This window comes from Heterodontus francisci, chromosome 2, assembly GCF_036365525.1.
Source record: "Heterodontus francisci isolate sHetFra1 chromosome 2, sHetFra1.hap1, whole genome shotgun sequence".
Lineage (NCBI taxonomy): Eukaryota > Metazoa > Chordata > Chondrichthyes > Heterodontiformes > Heterodontidae > Heterodontus > Heterodontus francisci.
This window is the reverse complement of record NC_090372.1, coordinates 126232492-126250344: the sequence shown is the minus strand read 5'-3', so window position 1 is coordinate 126250344 and position 17853 is coordinate 126232492. Positions and strand designations below refer to the sequence as shown.

The following is a 17853-nucleotide window of genomic DNA, read 5'->3' as shown; positions in this document are numbered from 1 at the left end:
AGAAGGCTACTATTGTTGCACAGTGATGTATGTAGTGATAAATCTAAGAGCAACATTGAAGGTTGAAGCCAGAAAAGGATCCTACTGTATATTAAAGCACAATAACCTTGGAGGGTAATTTTGACATCATCAAATAACTTATTAGATGATCTTGCTCAGAAAGTAATCCTTTATATGCAAGTCAAATTCCTATGCATTGAGGAAGGAACCGGTGAGGTTTTTTTCCCAAAAATATACTTTATCAATAAAATTTTGTTAAAAAAATGTAAGATTTTTTGTGTGTTTAGGTGGGATGTTGACTAGCTTTTGACCCGCAAGGTACAAACTCTGGTTTCTTAATCTTAAGATAGAGTTTATAAGGTACAGCAAGAATATACAAGTAATACTTAACCAACGGCAGTAGTTATACAGCAGGATATAGGGTGTACTCGGTCCTTGTCTTCCGAGCTGCTGTGGCGCCGTCTTCTTTCTTGAGGTGTTCTGTTGACTGTAGGTTGGTTTTCTTCTTGAATCGGTGCACCCCAAGTTGTCCCAGCACCTGCCAGTTATGGCCGCCTCCGAGGGTTCCTTCCTTCCATATTAGGGAAAAATTCACCTTAACCCTTTGATTGGTCAGGTATGACCTCACCTTCTGTACATTGTCCTTTCTTGATTAGTTTATAATAATCAGATTACAGCAGATATGACCCTACCCAAACCTAATTCTTTTCTCACCTTTGCCAGTTCTGATGAAAGGTCAGACCTGAAACGTTAACTCTGCTTCTCTCACCACATATGCTGCCTGACCTGCTGAGTATTTCTAGCACTTTCTGTTTTTATTTTTGACCCTATCCTCTGTACATTGTCTCTGCAGACAGCTTGATGGCCCAAGTCATTGTCACACAATGAGGAATATTTGCTGTTTTCCATCAATATTCCAGTCTTGAATGGTCTCTGAATATCTTTACTTGCATTATCATCCTTCGTGAGGCCTACAAATCTATCCCTTTTTGTGACTGAGTCTGTTTTAGTTGAAATGCAGAATGGGATCCAGTCTCATAGCAACGCTACTTCTGCTATTGTCGTTACAGTAAACACCTTCTCCCAGCATCTCCCCACTACTGTATATGAATATACATTTCACATTTAACAACATGATTCTAAACACAAAGTCCATAACTTAGTTCTAATTTAATACATTGATATATATACAAAATATAACTATTCCCGAGTATAACCAAAACATCACTTTAAATCATTCTAATTTAAAACATAGCATCTCATGTGAGTTTTATCAGACCATAACTTATATAGATTCATCCAACAGACAAAATATGGCAGATGTTAACCCTTTAATTCCTACAGTCCCCACCGTGAGGGTGAAATGCCGGATGGCATTGATCCCTCATACATTATCTCTTAAGGAGGGCATATCCTTTCATGGTCTCCTGTCTAATTCTCATTTTTGTTATCATTCCCCTGATTTGTCTTAAGGCACACACCAAAATCAGAATTATCACCAGTTGAACAATTACCAAGACATGGGAAATAATCCTGATCCAACGGGGTGTTTCAATGTTTAACTCTATGTCCCACCAGTGGCTGTCATCCCCTATCTCAGGGATTTACTTTTTAATCTCCCCATTTTGTTGTTGCAGGACATAAAAGTGTTGGTTGGATGTATTGATTCTTTGGAATAGGTTAGTCAGATGTTCGGGAAAAGGGCGAATGTCATAACCAAATCTACTGACATATTGATGTAATTGCTCCTTGAGATCATCGTTAACAGTGATACTTATTCTCTCCCAGTTGTCATCTGATTAATGTGGTACCATTTAAATTTAGGTAGGGTCAACTTCTTATCCAGGGGAATACGGATCAAATAAACAGCCAGATTTAATTTGTCCACAATGTTAAATGGACCTTTCCATTTTGGCTCAAAGGAATGTTCCTTCAGACTATAATTTTGAATCATCACCTTGTCACCAATCTGATATTTGAAAGGTTGGACCTTTTTGTCAAGTTGCTTCTTAAATTGTTTCTTTGACACCCCTGAATTCCTAGCCACAGTTTGATCAATCTCACCCATGTAATCTACCAAATTGTCCAACCACTTTTGATTGCATGGTTGTCGAGTTAGCGGAGTGGTGCCTTTCAAAGCCAGGTGCCCTGGAATCCTCTTCAGCTTACCGCTCATTGCCTGGTATGGCAAAATTTCAGTGGTCCTATGTGGAGTTGATCTAACAGCCATTAGACAAAGCGGAAGCATGTTAATCCATTGAGTTGGGCGTTCAGCACAAAATTTAGCAAACATTTCAGTGTTCTGTTACCCTTTTCCACAGTCCCTGATGATTATGAATGATGAGAAATGTGCAATTTATGTTTAATCTCTAACAGTTTTTGTAAGGAGGAAAAAATTTCACCTGTAAAATGCGAACCCTGATCACGATCCACTTGTAGGGGCAGTCCCCACCTGCAGGACACCTCACTCAATAGGGTTTTGGCAGCAGTCAGAGCTGTATTGCTGTGACGTGGAAAGGCTTCAATACATTTAGTGAATTGATCAATGACTACTAGTACGTAAGAGTAGTTACCTGGTGATTTGGTTAAAAGCCGATTGAAGTCAATCTGAATGTGTGTCCAAGGACCCTCGGAGCGGTTGCGAACGTAAAAAGGCGCGATTGGTATGAGGAGGGGGGTTCATCTGAAGGCATGGCAAGCATCTGTGTGAGAGTTTGGTTAAGGTAGTCTGAGTGGAACAGTGTCCACCAGTGGGATGAGAATGGAAGAGGTACATCATCTCATCACAAAGGGAGGGGGGAATGCAAACAACCCATTCACCCTGGGTGATGGGCGCCATCAGGAGGGGAGAAGAGCTCTGATCTTGCAAGCTGAGGCTGCTGGTAAGGGCTTTCCCCGTAGGTACCACTCTGTGACCTGGGAATAGGGTGGGTGTGATTTCTGGAGGTCAGTTAAATCGAGTGGGCCAGTAGCTGCCATACTGACAGGAAGGGAGGCTGGGGTTACCCACTCGGGTACAGGCTCCCCGGTCAAGGCAGCTTCCTTTGCCGCCCGGTCCGCAAGGTTGTTGCCTCGGGTGTGCGGTGAGGAGTCTTTCCTGTGGGCGTTATCCTTACCAATGTGACAAGGGGCACTACGGTTCTGCAGGGTGATCCACAACATGTGGATTAGACCTGCATGCATGAGGGCTTTACCATCTGAGGAGTGGTACGAGTTTTTGTGATACGGGGGAGAGCATGGGCCGTGTTGCATATGTAACTAATATCCGACCAGATATTTGTGGGGTAGAGGCAGTAATTTTGGCAGTTACCATGACGGCAATGTGCTTGGCTTGTGGCGACGAGTGGTTTGAGACCTTGAACTGAAGGGTCTGATCTAGTAAGACAACAGCACATCCAGTGTGAGGGGATCCATCCACATGATATGATGATCCATTGATGTAGGCATTCTGGGCGTCTAGGATAGGGGTTTGCAGCATTGGGTGGTCATCGAGATCCAGCACTGATGGGCACTGGTGTGGGTGACCCTGGTCAGCTAGCATTAATGGCAACAGAGTGGTTTGCCTTGGGGTGATATCTGAGTCTCTTTGTAAGAGTTCAAGAGTCCATTTACTAATACGCTGTGAAGAGACAAGAGTATCGCCGGGTTTGAGTAAGAGGTTCAATGATGTGTGTGGAGAATGCAGGATTACCTTCTGATGTAAGTGGTGTTTCACAGCCCAAAAGGTGGCCAATAGATGGCACTCACAGGCAGAATTGGTATTTTCTGTCTCCTGTAGGATGCGGGATGCATAGGCAATAGGTTGGAACCTTCCACCTCTTGCTTGGCTGAGTACTGCTGTAAGGCTTTGGTCTGTTGCTCCTACCTCTAAGTGAAAGGGCTGAGTTGGATCATGGGCTAGCAGGCAGGTTATTTGAGCTTCTCTTCAGAGGCGGTGTGTTTGGCAGTCCATGCCTCAGTAATGTCATCTTTGTCCTCCTTCAATAGATCATACAAGTTCAGCAAAACTCGGTGTAAAATTTCTCTGATAGCCCAAGTAGTGACCGTAGCTAGGTTTTTGAAACAGGTAGGGGGATTCATTGAATAACCTCTACCTTGTGTTAGTCAGGGCTGAAACCGTTAGCTGAGACGTTGAGACCCAGGAAGGTAACCTCCTTTCTTACCGGTTGAGCAGGGTAAGAAGTTCGTCCAAGAGAGCCAGATGTTTGTCTAAAGCCTCTGTGGCTAATAAAAGGTCGTCAACATACTGTAAAAGACACTCAGGTTTAGAAAATTCTTTCAGGATCCGGACCATTCGCGCATGAAAAATTGATGGAGCGTTGTGGAAGCCTTGCGAAAGGCATGTCCACGTGTACCCCTGACCTTCAGAAGTGAATGCAAACTTAAACCTTCTCCAGCAACAGGGATGCTCCAAATCCATTAGCAATGTCCAAAGTAGAATAGAATTGTGCTCTGGGAGGGAGACTGGATAAGGGTGTTGGTGCCTGGCTGACCATGGGAGCTTGCCTTGGACTCATTTTGTTTAAGGCTCTGTAATCAATGGTCGGATTTCTGTACAGGCCAAATTGGGGAATTGGTCATAAAAATACCCATGCGCAAGATGCCCTGCTCAAGAAGGGAATGGACAACTTCTCGTACACAAGGAAAACTATCCTTGGGGATAGGATATTCCTTACAAGGGTGGTGGGGAGGGCCATTAATGTGTTCCTTGCTCTCTAAATGTCCACAGTCATGTTAGGATCTAGTAAATACAGGGGCATGCTGCTCAATGATTGACCCTACCTGCTGGTCAGAGTCTGTAGGGAGCGCAAACAGGCAAGTCTTTTTAATCGCAAATACTGAATGAGCGCCCAATACTTTGATCAGTTCACTTCCTCCTGTCCCACATGACCAGTTTTTGTTTCACCATGCCTGCTCGTTCCTTCCAATGTTTGCCGCATGCCCCGGCCCCTCCGAGCCATATCCCCAGCACTTTTAGGTAGTCTGACCTGACTGGTGCAGGGGACAAAGTATCGGTCGGCCCCGTTTCTGTTTCACCATGACTGCCTGTGACTTCTGGGAGTTGTATTCGTCTGAAGGACCTGACTGCCTTTGTAAGCTCATCCAGAGTTAGCGGTTTGTCCAGACTCTCCCGCATTCTGTCATCTAAGACCTCATTGATAGATGACAGGAAGGACTGGGAAGCCATGCTGACCGTGGGCCTCACGTCGTACAGCCTGGCATAAAAGGATTTGCTGATCCGTAGTATGTCAGACTGCGATGACATTACCGAGCTGTCCTCTTTCTTCAGGCTGCTGATCACAGAGCTCTCTGTGTGTACCTTTTGGAAGAATAAACACAAGCACGTCTCATGCTGCTCCACGGAGCAGGCTCTGGACCAGAAGATGATCTTGGAGGCCTCCGTGGCAAAGAGGCTTGCTGGCTAAGGAACTGGTGAGTCTTTTTTTTCCAAAAATATACTCTAGTCATAAAAATTTGTTAAAAATACATTACGAAACAGTTCCAAGAAGTTCAAATTTGACATTTCAGAAAGTACTATAGTGATCAGATTCCTTCGATACAGAACGAGTTGCCTCACAACTCTTTCTATTCCATTTTATATGAAATGTACAGCATTACACAGCAAAAACATATTTGGTGCATACAGCCCGAGGGTTTGACACAGGTTCCAGGCCCTCTTTATACTATGGTGGGAGGACATTACACAGTGGCCTTTCCCCACTGAGCCTTTGTGGTGGCTGCCCCAAGCTTTAGTGTGTCCCTCAGCACGTAGTCCTTGACCTTGGAATGTGCCAGTTTGCAACACTTGGTTGTGGATAACTCTTTGCACTGGAAGACCAGCAGGTTTCAGGCAGACCAAAGAGCGTCTTCTACTGAGTTGATGGTCCTCCAGCAGCAGTTGATGTTTATCTCGGTGTGCGTCCCTGGATTACAGAACTGCTCGAGATGAACCTGGACAAAAACCACTGCACCTCTTTCCAGACCTGCTTTGCAAAGGTACATTGCAGAAGGAGGTGGACAATGGTCTCTTCCCCACCATAGCCACCTTGAGGGCAGCGTGCGGAGTAGAGCATCGCTACCCGACCCGAACCTGACGGGACCCGATGACGTGTCAGGTTTAGGTCAGGTCAGGTCGCTCTTCTGGTTCCGGCATTCGGGCTCGGATTGGGTGGGGCTGGGTCAAACATAGTGGCAGTGCTGCCTTTTGGTCAGGAAAGGAAAAGGAAGTAAGAGTAACAATCATTAATTTCCGGTAGTCGAATTGGGTTGGGCATGGCGCGGGAAAAAACCAAAGGACCCGGGCCCGGTTCGGGTTAGATGTGGTCGGGTCAGGCTCGGATCGGGTTTAAATTTTATGACGGTGTTGTTGAGTACGTTTTTTCCCCCTTTATCCAGAGGTTTGAACATCGTGTCCCTGCGGACACAGTCCATTTTCGATCTCCAGATAAAGCGGAATATGGCTCGGGTGACTGCCACTGCGCTTGAATGGGCTATGGGCTAGTACAGTAAGAACATGAGTGCCTCGCACCTTGTAGATGATCTTAAAGGCCTCCGTGGCGAAGAGCGAGGCTTGCTGGGTCTTCACCTCTTGGAGATCCTCTTTGACCTCGACCCCCAATGACTGCAGCAGGAGCAGATTCTGCATGCTTTTCTGGAGTTGGGACATTTCCCTCTGTCTCTTTCTTGCCCTCTGAACATCTTTGAGGATGAAGAACCTCTTGACGTTTGCCTTAATCACGTCCCACCAGTGTGCCGGAGACTCAAAGAGGAGTTTCATGGTTCTCCAACCTTTGTATTCCCTTTTGAGTTCCTCAATGTTCTCTTGGGTCAGCAGTTTTACGTTCAGCTTCCATGTCCCCCTGCCAACCCGCTGGTCATTTCTGTAGATGACAGTAGGAGCAGTGCTCAGAGAAGAACACTGACTTGACGTCGGTGGATCTGACCGTGAAAGCACGGGACACAAACAGGAAGTCAATCCTGGAACTGGCAGACCCATCCGGTCTTGACCAGGTATATCTACGCCTCGCTCCGTCTGCAGGGTTGCTGAATTTGTCGTGCAGCTTGGCATCTTTTACTATTTTCATCAGGAGTCTGGACATGGCATCCAGTTTGCTGACGTCTCTGCCAGATCGTCCAGATTGTCCAGCTGCATCGATGATGCACTTGAAGTCACCGCCTAGGATGACCGGCCTAGACGTTGCCAGCAGCAGTGGGAGCTGCTGGAGGAGGGTCAGCTGCTCGCTGGTGCATACATGTCTGCTACGAGGAGGCGACTGCCCACCACCTCCTTCACTTCGGAGATGGTGAAGTTGCCTCCACGCAGCAGAATACCCAGGCCAGAGGAACGAGAATCATTTCCCCTTGACTTGATCGATGGCCCGTGGGACCACCATCGTGACCATTTTCTGTAGGTGCTGAGGTGCGGGTTTCCACACTCCTGCAGAAACAATAGGTTGGCTTTGACCTTGGCAAGGTAGCCCAAGGTCGAAACATATCGTTTACTGGATTTAATGCTATGCATGTTAATGAAAGCAATGTTTAAATCATTTAAAGCTGGATGTTGCTTACCAATCCAGGTGTCCTTATTAGTCCCAGTCCTTGGGTATTTTCCTGTATACCCATAGTGTGCGTAAGCTGTTGCACAGTCGTTGGGCTCAGGAAAATCTCCTGGTTGCTCACGGGGGGTTTGTTCTACTAGGGCGACATTGGTGGGGGGGGGGCGGGGGCCTTGCTGGCAGTGAGGTTTAGACTGTTCTCTAATGGTGGTATCTTTCCCCTCTGTTCCTCTTTGAGCACGTTGCTGCTCCTGGTTTCCTGGACCTGAGGTGTGCTGAGCGCTTCACTATTCCCGGAGCTGCGGTGCGCAGGACGTTTCATTGCTGCTCCTGGACTGCTGGAGCTGGGATGTGTTGAGCATCTAGCTGGGTTTAGTGCTTTGGAGTTGGGGCGCTCTGGGTCCATCGCTTCTTCCAGTGCTTCGGAGCTGGGGGCTTTCACTTCCAGCTCCTTTGCGTTCTGCTGCGTCTTTTGCAGGTGCAGTTTTTCTGGCCCTTCCTCATCCGATGAGGAGCAGTTGTTGTTGTCCGTCTCAGACGTTAGCGTCTTCTTGCCACTGGTTTGGGTGAATGGCCTGTTCCTTTTTTTGGGGCTTCTTCTTTGTGGTTCTCCCTTTGACCACTTGCCACTCATCCAGATGTCCCTCTGCTGGCTCCTCCTCCATTGATTATGTCTGTTGAGGAGGAGGTTCCGGACACAGGGTTGGTGGAGAGCAGCCTGCTGCAGCTCCCTCCCCTTTCTCCTCCTCAGATGGATTTTCCTGTCTCGGGGGAGGGTGGCTGTTCTCCTTCGCAGCGCCAGGCACATTCACCATTCCTTCCTCCAGCCTTTCCTTGGTCCTTGCCACCTGTGTGTATTGAGGCAGCATTTTGGGCAGGTCTTGTAGTGGTGGCCTGCCGCACCACACAGGTTGCAGCACTTACTTTGCTTACAATCCTTTGTCTGATGGTCTTCCTGCTTGCAGTTCTTGCAGGCAACTGTGCTACAGTTGGCCACCACATGACCAGATTTGCCACAAATACAACAAACTCTGGGCTGCCCTGCATAGACCAAGAAGCCTCCACTTGCCCTCATAGCAAAGCTGGAGGGCGGATGGATGATGCCTCCTTTGACGTCCACCTTCAAGGTCACCTTGACCTGTCGCTGGTCCAAATCTCAAATGGGTCCTTGACCTCGGTGCTGCTCCCGGCCACCTTGATGTACCTGCCGAAGAAAGTGAACACATTCACAACAGGAACATGGGGCTTGTAGAGGTGGATTGTCACCACTCGGTTCCATTGCGACAGCAGCATAAAGAGCGGTTCCGCCGTGAGGATCGACAGTGGCACCTGGTTTCATCTCTCCTTGAACACATTCAGGAACTTGATGAATCCCACCACATTCTTGAACGTCACATCAAAATAGCCGCTGCTAGGGAAGTCCTGCAGGCAGAAGATGTCCGCAGCTTGGAATACACAGCATTCAAACAGGATCTTCTTAATGAAGAAGGCGCGGTCGATGGCTGCACCTCCTTCACTATCTTTCACCACCACACTAATGGTGTTACGCACCCCCTGGCCTGGAGCGGTGGTGTTGGTTGCAGGACAGGCACTAAGACCACAACCAACAGGAGAACAACAACAGTAAATCTCTTTTATGAAATGCCATAAAAACAGTGCTGAAACCCCCCAAAAAACCCAGAAAATAAAACACACAAAAACACCACCTGCAGGATCAAGGGCTGCTGATCATGGTCTCTCCCCAGCCAGGTAAGGAACCGGTGAGTCTTTGACTTGCAGGTTCCCTTTCTGCATCTGCTCCCACTACATGCTTCTCCCCTTTTGGTACCATCTCAAAGTTGTGTGTTGTTGTAGCGTAGCTAGTGTGTTGTTGATAAAAGTCTTGCAGTCTGGATACGGCCAACTAATAACTCTTTTGTTATTTACCCATCTTTATTTACACAGTCCACAAGCCCCTGTAGCTAGCATCCTTTGTGCTGTTTCTCTCTTCTTCCAAAGCTGATTACCATGTGACTGTTAGATCATCATTACTACAGTGGGAGGAATTGCTCTCACTATCTCTGGCATTAACCCTTTCAGGTCGTAATACTGCAAAAGTTACTACATCTTCTGGGCCAGATGAAATGTACCCTAGGCTGTTAAAAGAAGCAAGACAGGAGATAGCAGAAGGTCTCACGATCATTTTCCAGTTTTTACTAGATACAGGTGTGGTGCCGCAGGATTGGAGAATAGCTAACATTGTACCTCTGTTTAAAAAGGGAGCGAAGGATAGACCGAGTAATTACAGGCCAGTCAATCTAACCTCAGTAGTGGGCAAATTATTGGAATCTATTCTGAGAGACAGGATAAACTGTCACTTAGAAAGGCACAGATTAATCAAGGATAGTCAGCATCGATTTGTTAAGGGACGATCTTGTTTGACCAATTTGATCGAATTCTTTCAAGAAGTAACAAGAAAGATAGATGAGGGTAGTGCAGTTGATGTGGCCTACATGGATTTTAGCAAGACTTTTGACAAGGTCCCACAAGGCAGACTGGTTAAAAAAATAAAATCCCATGCGATCTAGGGAAATGCAGCAAGGTGGATACAAATTTTGGCTCAGTGTCAGGAAACAAAGGGTAATTGTTGACGGGTGTTTTAGCAATTGGCGTTCCACAGGGCTCAGTACTGGGCCCTCTGCTTTTTGTGGTATATATCAACGATTTGGACGTAAATGTAGAGGGCATGATCAAGAAGTTTGCAGACAATACAAAGATTGGCCGTGTGGTAGATAGTGAGGAGGATAGCTGTAGGCTGCAGGAAGATATTGATGGTCTGGTCAGATGGGCAGAAAAGTGGCAAATGGACTTCAACCTGGAGAAGTGTGATGTGATGCATTTGGGGAGGTCAAACAAGGCAAAGGAATACATGATTAATGGGAAAATCCTGAGAGTTGTAGAGGAAATGAGGGAACTTGGAGTGAATGTCCACAGATCCCTGAAGGTAGCAGGATAGGTCAATAAGGTGGTTAAGAAGGCATATGGAATCCTTTCCTTTATTAGCCGAGGTATAGAATGTAAGAGCAGGGAGGTTTTCCTGGAACTGTATAAATCATTTGTTAGGCCACAACTTGAGTACTGTGTGCTGTTCTGGTCACCTCATTACAGAAAGGATGTAATTGCACTACAGAGGGTACAGAGGAGGTTTACGAGGATGTTGCCAGGACTGGACAAATGCAGCTATGAGGTAAGATTGGATAGGCTGTGGTTGTTCTCCTTGGAACAGAGAAAGCTGAGGGGAGATCTGATTGAAATGTACAAAATTTTGAGAGGGCTTGGATAGAGTGGAGGTGAAGGGTCTATTCACCTTGGCAGAGAGGTCAATGACGATAGGGCATAGATTTAAAGTGATTGGTAGAAAGAATAGAGGGGAGATGAAGAAAATTTTTTCACCCAGAGGGTGGTGGGGGTCTGGAACTCACTGCCTGAAAGGGTAGTTGAGGCAGAGACCCTCAACTCATTCAAAAGGAGTCTGGATGTGCACCTGAAGTGCTGTAATCTTCAGGGCTACGGACCAATTGCTGGAAGGTGGCATGTTTTTCGGCCAGCACAGACACGATGGGCCAAGTGGCCTCTTTCTGTGCCTTAAACGTTCTATGATTCGATAAAGGATGTGTGGCAGCTGCTTGTGACAGCTGATGAGAATGATGCAATGTGCAGGCTTCCTTGGGGCCTGCAGTCTGAATGTTCCTCCAGGCCTACAAGTTGAATAGGGACACAGAATCATAGAATGGTCTTCTTCTGTGCTGTATCATTCAACCCATTGTGCCTGTGTTTGCACATGGTACAGTTATCCAATTAGTCCTACTCCCCTATTTATAATGTTGATTGCAAGAGAGCACAATCAAACGCTGCAGGGATTGTAATACACTATATGTGATATTTGTATGCTCAACTACATGCCTTTGTATGAGCGAGTAGTGGGAACAAAGGTAAGGTGGTGCTATATCTCAGCTTGTGGGAGCCCTTCAGTTTCACCTTCTCTTATTCTCTCTGTCTTCTCATAGCCTCTGATGTCCAGCCTGATCGTTTTAAAGGAAGTACTCCAGGTGTGGTCTTCTTCTTTGGCCTCCTTGTCTCGAGAGACAGTGGGTAAGCACCTGGAGGTGGTCAGTGGTTTGTGAAGCAGCGCCTGGAGTGGCTATAAAGGCCAATTCTAGAATGACAGACTCTTCCACAGGCACTGCAGATAAAATTGGTTGTCAGGGCTGTTACACAGTTGGCTCTCTCCTTGCGCTTCTGTCTTTTTTCCTGCCAACAGCTAAGTCTCTTCGACTCGCCACTCTTTAGCCCCACCTTTATAGCTGTTCACCAGCTCTGGCGATCACTGGCAGCTGACTCCCACGACTTGTGATCAGTGTCACAGGACTTCATGTCGCGTTTGCAGACGTCTTTAAAGCGGAGACATGGACGGCCGGTGGGTCTGATACCGTGGCGAGCTCGCTGTACAATGTGCTCTTGGGGATCCTGCCATCTTCCATGCGGCTCACATGGCCAAACCATCTCAAGTGCCGCTGGCACAGTAGGGTGTATATGCTGGGGATGTTGGTCGCCTCGAGGACTTCTGCGTTGGAGATACGGTCCTGCCACCTGATGCCAAGGATTCTCCGGAGGCAGTGAAGATGGATTGAATTGAGATGTCGCTCTTGGCTGACATATGTTGTCTAGGCCTCACTGCCGTAGAGCAAGGTACTGAGGGCACAGGCCTGATATACTCAGACTTTTGTGTTCCGTGTCAGTGCGCCATTTTCTCACACTCTCTTGGCCAGTCTGGACATAGCAGTGGAAGCCTTTCCCATGCGCTTGTTGATTTCTGCTTCGAGAGACAGGTTACTGGTGATAGTTGAGCCTAGGTAGGTGAACTCTTGAACCACTTCCAGAGCGTGGTCGCCGATATTGATGGATGGAGCATTTCTGACGTCCTGTCCCATGATGTTCGTTTTCTTGAGGCTGATGGTGAGGCCAAATTCGTTGCAGGCAGCTGCAATCCTGTTGATGAGTCTCTGCAGACACTCTTCAGTGTGAGATGTTAATGCAGCATCATCAGCAAAGAGGAGTTCCCTGATGAGGACCTTCCGTACTTTGGTCTTCGCTCTTAGACGGGCAAGGTTGAACAACCTGCCATCTGATTTTGTGTGGAGGAAAGTTCCTTCTTCTGAAGACTTGAATGCATGTGAGAGCAGCAGGGAGAAGAAAATCCCAAACAGTGTTGGTGTGAGAACACAGCCTGTTTCACGCCACTCAGGATAGGAAAGGGGTCTGATGAGGCGCCGCTATGCTGAATTGTGCCTTTCATATTGTCATGGAATGAGGTGACGATACTTAGTAGCTTTGGTGGACATCCAGTCTTTGCCAGTAGTCAGAAGAGACCACGTCTGCTGACGAGGTCAAAGGCTTTGGTGAGATCTATGAAAGCAACGTAGAGGGGCATCTGTTGTTCGCGGCATTTCTCATGTAGCTGGCAAAGGGAGAACAGCATATCAATGGTGGATCTCTCTGCTTGAAAGCCACACTGTGCCTCAGGGTAGACACGCTCAGCCAGCTTCTGGAGCCTGTTTAAAACGACTCGAGCGAAGACTTTCCCCACTGTGCTGAGCAGGGAGATTCCACGGTAATTGTTGCAGTCACCGCGGTTACCCTTGTTCTTATAGAGGCTGATCATATTGACAGCACAGGCAAAGCAGTTCATGGAGTGCTGAGAGTATAGCAGGCTTGGCACTCTTGATTATTTCAGGGGTAATGCCGTCCTTCCCAGGGGCTTTTCCACTGGCTAGAGAATCAGCGGCATCACTTGAGTTCCGATTTTGTTGGCTGTTCGTCCAGTTCATCCATGACTAGCAGAGACTGGGTTGCATAACCAGGGCTTTGTATAGCTGCAGCCTGACTTCTACCACCTTGTATTCTAGCCCTCTATATATGAAGGCCAGCATTCCATTAATCTTTTTGACTACTTTCAGTACCTGTTCATAACATTTTAATAATCTGTGCACCTTCCCCCATCCCAAGTAAGTTCAGTGCAATATTCATTGTCTGTGTACATACCTATATCCAAGAAAGTCCTGATTGCATGCAGATTGAGGGTGAATGGTGCAGTGCAAATACTTCCGCTGCCTGTATGTGTGGCTTTTTCTGGTTTATATTACATGTACTGTGCAACCTCCCGACTGCACAGTGGGCAGCTTGAGAGTGTTCGCACAAGATTCACAACCAGTCATTTCAAGAGCTCCAACAACTATTGGCTGTCACTGAAAAGCAGTCTCCACAGTACAAACTGGTGCAACAAGCCTGGCAGCAGATAGCTATCAGGCTGAGTGCTGTCAGCAACACCCAGAGGGCCAAACTCCAACTGCACAGGCAGAGTTGAAGAAAAACAAAAATGAAAGCCATTTAACAGCATTTGATATCAAGAGCCTGTCTGAAATACGCATGCCACCAAGTGTCCATACCAAATGATAACCAGATACACTTTTATAGCTGCACTATCCAAAAAAATTCATAAACCTTGCAGTCCTTGAAATGCTCAAATGTTAGCCATACTGCTAAAGGGCACAAATACAAGCTGCAGTTTCCAACAGAAACTGTTGCAACACTGAAATCTAAAATAGAGTTCACTCTGTACATCCAATACACCTAACTGCATGATGCATGTTCATCCAGTGACATGGGCTGCATGAAGGGCACAAGTGAGTCATTGTATGTGCTCTTCAAACCTGCAAAGTCTCAAGTCTCTGCTAACAGAATATGCATAACAGAAGGTCAGACCCAAACTTGACCTTAGAAACTCCACTATTTGAACCTTAAATGTTGGTTAAAGGAATTACATGAGAAGAGAATTTACTCTCTGTAGCAATGGAATTATCAGAAATCTTAAATTTAAGTAAAGAAATAAAAATTTGACTGAAATCCCACATGCACTACAACAATACTTTGTTATTCTGGTTTCTATATAGTTCAAGTAACTGAAAGTAAAATGCAAGCTGGGGATTTCCCTCCGATAAGACAGAAACTTTATGTGGGAGAAAGGCCCAGACCACAACTTGCTCTCCATGCATGCATTTCTATAGGATCTGTTTATAGACATAGGACAAAAGGCAGGCCAACACTACTGTGCGTTGGTGTGCTGATGAGCTGTATCACAGAGAAGGAAGATAAGTTTACACCCACGATTCCCCATGTGGAAAGTTCACAATCTTGGCTGGGCTGCTTTGAGGAGATTTCAAATGGAGGTTTAGTCTCAAATTTCCTGCATATTTGCATCAAGAGACATGCACAATTGGGATGTAAAGTAACTGCCCGATGTATAGAGAAAACCTGGGCACAACTTTGTTATGCTTGAATGTCCCCAATCTTTTTCGTCTGTTTATTGATCTTTGTGCCCAAATGCCATCTTGACTTAGTATAATGGCTTCGCTCCTGTGCTATCGAGCCTTACACATGATTTCCTGTAATTACAATGTTCTACAACGAGTGTAAAACTAAGCCCAGAATTTTAGGTGCGGCAAAAAAATAATTTTTTGGCGTTTTATCATTCTTTTATGCTTAACAAAACTATCCTTACTGAGTCCTGCATTTTATTTTCTGTTTCTTAGAATGCATTTTTTATGGCTTCAGTATAAGTTACACAAAATTAAAAAAGCACCTCCTGTTGTATGTTCTTAAACATGTTGTGACTAATGTGGATTAATGATGTTTAGATGGCTGAAAACCTTAATTTTCACATCTAAAACAGAATAAATGGCGGATGTTCCACATGTACCTTGGATTCCAATTTTGTTGATTTCCTCTTGTTTATGCTGAATTTTAAGTTGTGGCATATGAGCTAATGAGGTTCGCAGAAAATTTAGGCAGAAATTGATATTGTCATTATAGGTGTACGAATGAGCACAACTTCAGGTGTAACCTCCTCCCAATTATACATCTCAGGAAATTCCACCTCTTTAGAGTTAATCATATATCTATATCCCTTCAAATACTAGAAACAGCATATTACAGAAAGCTTTGGAAGAGGCCTGAGAGCAAATCACCTGCTTGTTTTGTTGGGAGAAATGGTGTGAAGCACAAGATGACCTCGAAGAGAATTAAAAAAAAGAGTAGAAAAGATGAAATAACAACAACAATGGTTCTCTGTGCCAAGACCCTTCTAAAATACTACAATGTAAGGTTATAGGTTTGATATGAAATGGATTTAAAATTGGATAATTTTTTTGTGCTGAGGCCAAACCACATTCAAACTAGCACCAGTGCAAATGTGTTTTTAGGTCAATGCAAATAATTTAAGACTGGTAGATCACTTCTAGCATAGTTCAGGATGTCAAGTGTGATTTCTGATATTTCCCATAGTCCTACCCCAGCCTAGACAGAATAACTGCTCGCCTATCTCAGTGAGACAGCAAATTTACTGAAACATTACAACATGACTGGCATGAGATAAAAAATGTACGCCTTTTTTTTTCCAAAAAAGTATTTAACACAAAAAAAACCAAAATTGGTTTAGCTGATATAATAATCATACAACAGTGAGTTCTGGTTGTTATTTTTGAGTGGTATTTATTAAATAGGAGCAACTGGGTTTTCTAGCATTTAGATAATGTTGCATTCATACCAATTTTCAAATGGCCAGCTAGGTGTGAAAAAGAATTGAGAGCACAAAATGAGATTGTGCACATGAGCTATCAAGCACTTATTTTTATTTGTAACCCATGTTTGAGATGATGGGGAGTGGGGTTAGAATAAGCACATATCACCAGTTTTACAAGAATGGAAAATTACATTTCCTGAAAAATATCAGGATCCTTAAAAATTCAATGTTTTGAATATCTTGTGATACTTTGTTAAAGATGCTGTTTGTACTATTGTAAAAGCCATCATTTGACACCTGTTTATTTATTAGACTTCTAACTTTATGATGAAAGGAAGAGCTTCTGAAAGACCCTGCAATCTCAGTTTTTTCCTTTGAACCAATGTTTTTAATCTTTAATTAAGGTCCTGATGTGTCTTCAACTGGAAAGACCCTAATTGCTGTTTAGAAACAGCATGGCAGAAGATCCTGCAAAACTGAACCTTCGACGGTTAGAACCAGCTATCCAGAAATTTGTTAAAGTTGCAATCCCAACAGACTTGGAACGGTTACAGAAGCACCAAATAAATATTGAAAAGGTTTGTGGGATTTACATAAATATTGATGTGCTGTACATATTTTCACTGTCACTATAAATTTGTAGTAAAGTATTTTCTATATCTACTTCAAGGGCACGAATACACTGAATAATTATGAAGCTTCCTGTAAAATGCTCATTACTTGAAATTAACTAGTTTAAAGGAGTTGAAAATTATGTTAGTAAGTCCTAGTTAATGAAATATTAGCCTTTACCTTAAAGAGGCTGGAATCCAAAGGGAAGGAAATGATGCTTAGTGGTACAGAACATGGTTAAACCCTATCTGGCATACTGCAAGCAGTTTTGGGCACTGCACATCAGGAAAGATACATTGACTTCGCAGGTGGTACTGTACCGATTCAGCAGAATCGCACCAAAACTTCAAGGGTAAAATTATGAGGACAGATTTCATACATTTGGCTTGTATTCCCTTGAATTTAGATGGTTGAGAGTTGATCTAATCAAGATGTTCAAAATTATAAAAGGGATTCAGTAAGGTAGATACAGAATAAATATTTTTTCTGATGGGGAAGTCCAGAAAAATAGGACATAATCTTAACATTAGAGCAGGGCCATCCTGGAGTAAAATCAGGTGTTATGACCAAGACTGGAGTAATGCACTGGTAATTCAGTCCCACTACTCCACAGGTCATAGCATATTAGTAAAGATTCCCACCTCCCAGAAAAATAACCAAATTAATCACTTTATTTATCCCCAGAATAGCCAAACCAGGTTTCTTTAACCAACAACAAAATTAACTATTTATTAATAAACCAAGTTTAAACGATAATGAGATGAATCTATATGTATGAAAAGATTTTATAACTCCTTATTCTTCCTAACCCTCATGCACTCACACACATTCAATTACCAATGGTTAACCAGGGAAAAAAGAAATATTGATTTTATAACAGTTTCTCAGGAATAATACAATAACTGGGTTGTAACTCTGGTAGTATTTTCCGGGATCGGTGAGGTGGCCCAGAGTCGAATAGTCAGATGCCACTCGATATCACTCCAGGTGAAATTAATGAGCGCTCTGTGGTGGGTAGGCATTCACGGTAGTTCGTCTGCAGCAGGCGTCACACAGATCTTTCAGCAA

General features: G+C 44.8%; 1 protein-coding gene across 2 annotated transcripts in view; it reads left to right on the top strand.

Moving 5' to 3' along the window:
- The window catches only part of stx17 (syntaxin 17), a 176684-nt gene that overhangs the window by 13897 nt on the left and 144934 nt on the right, over positions 1-17853 (top strand). Inside the window, exons 2-3 of one of the 2 annotated variants that reach the window (XM_068010457.1) lie at positions 5291-5433; positions 16578-16751. In XM_068010457.1, coding sequence (XP_067866558.1) covers positions 16629-16751 — 123 coding nt within the window. In that variant the 5' untranslated portion in view covers positions 5291-5433; positions 16578-16628. The remainder of the gene's footprint in view (positions 1-5290; positions 5434-16577; positions 16752-17853) is intronic. The other variant, XM_068010448.1, reaches the window with a different exon arrangement.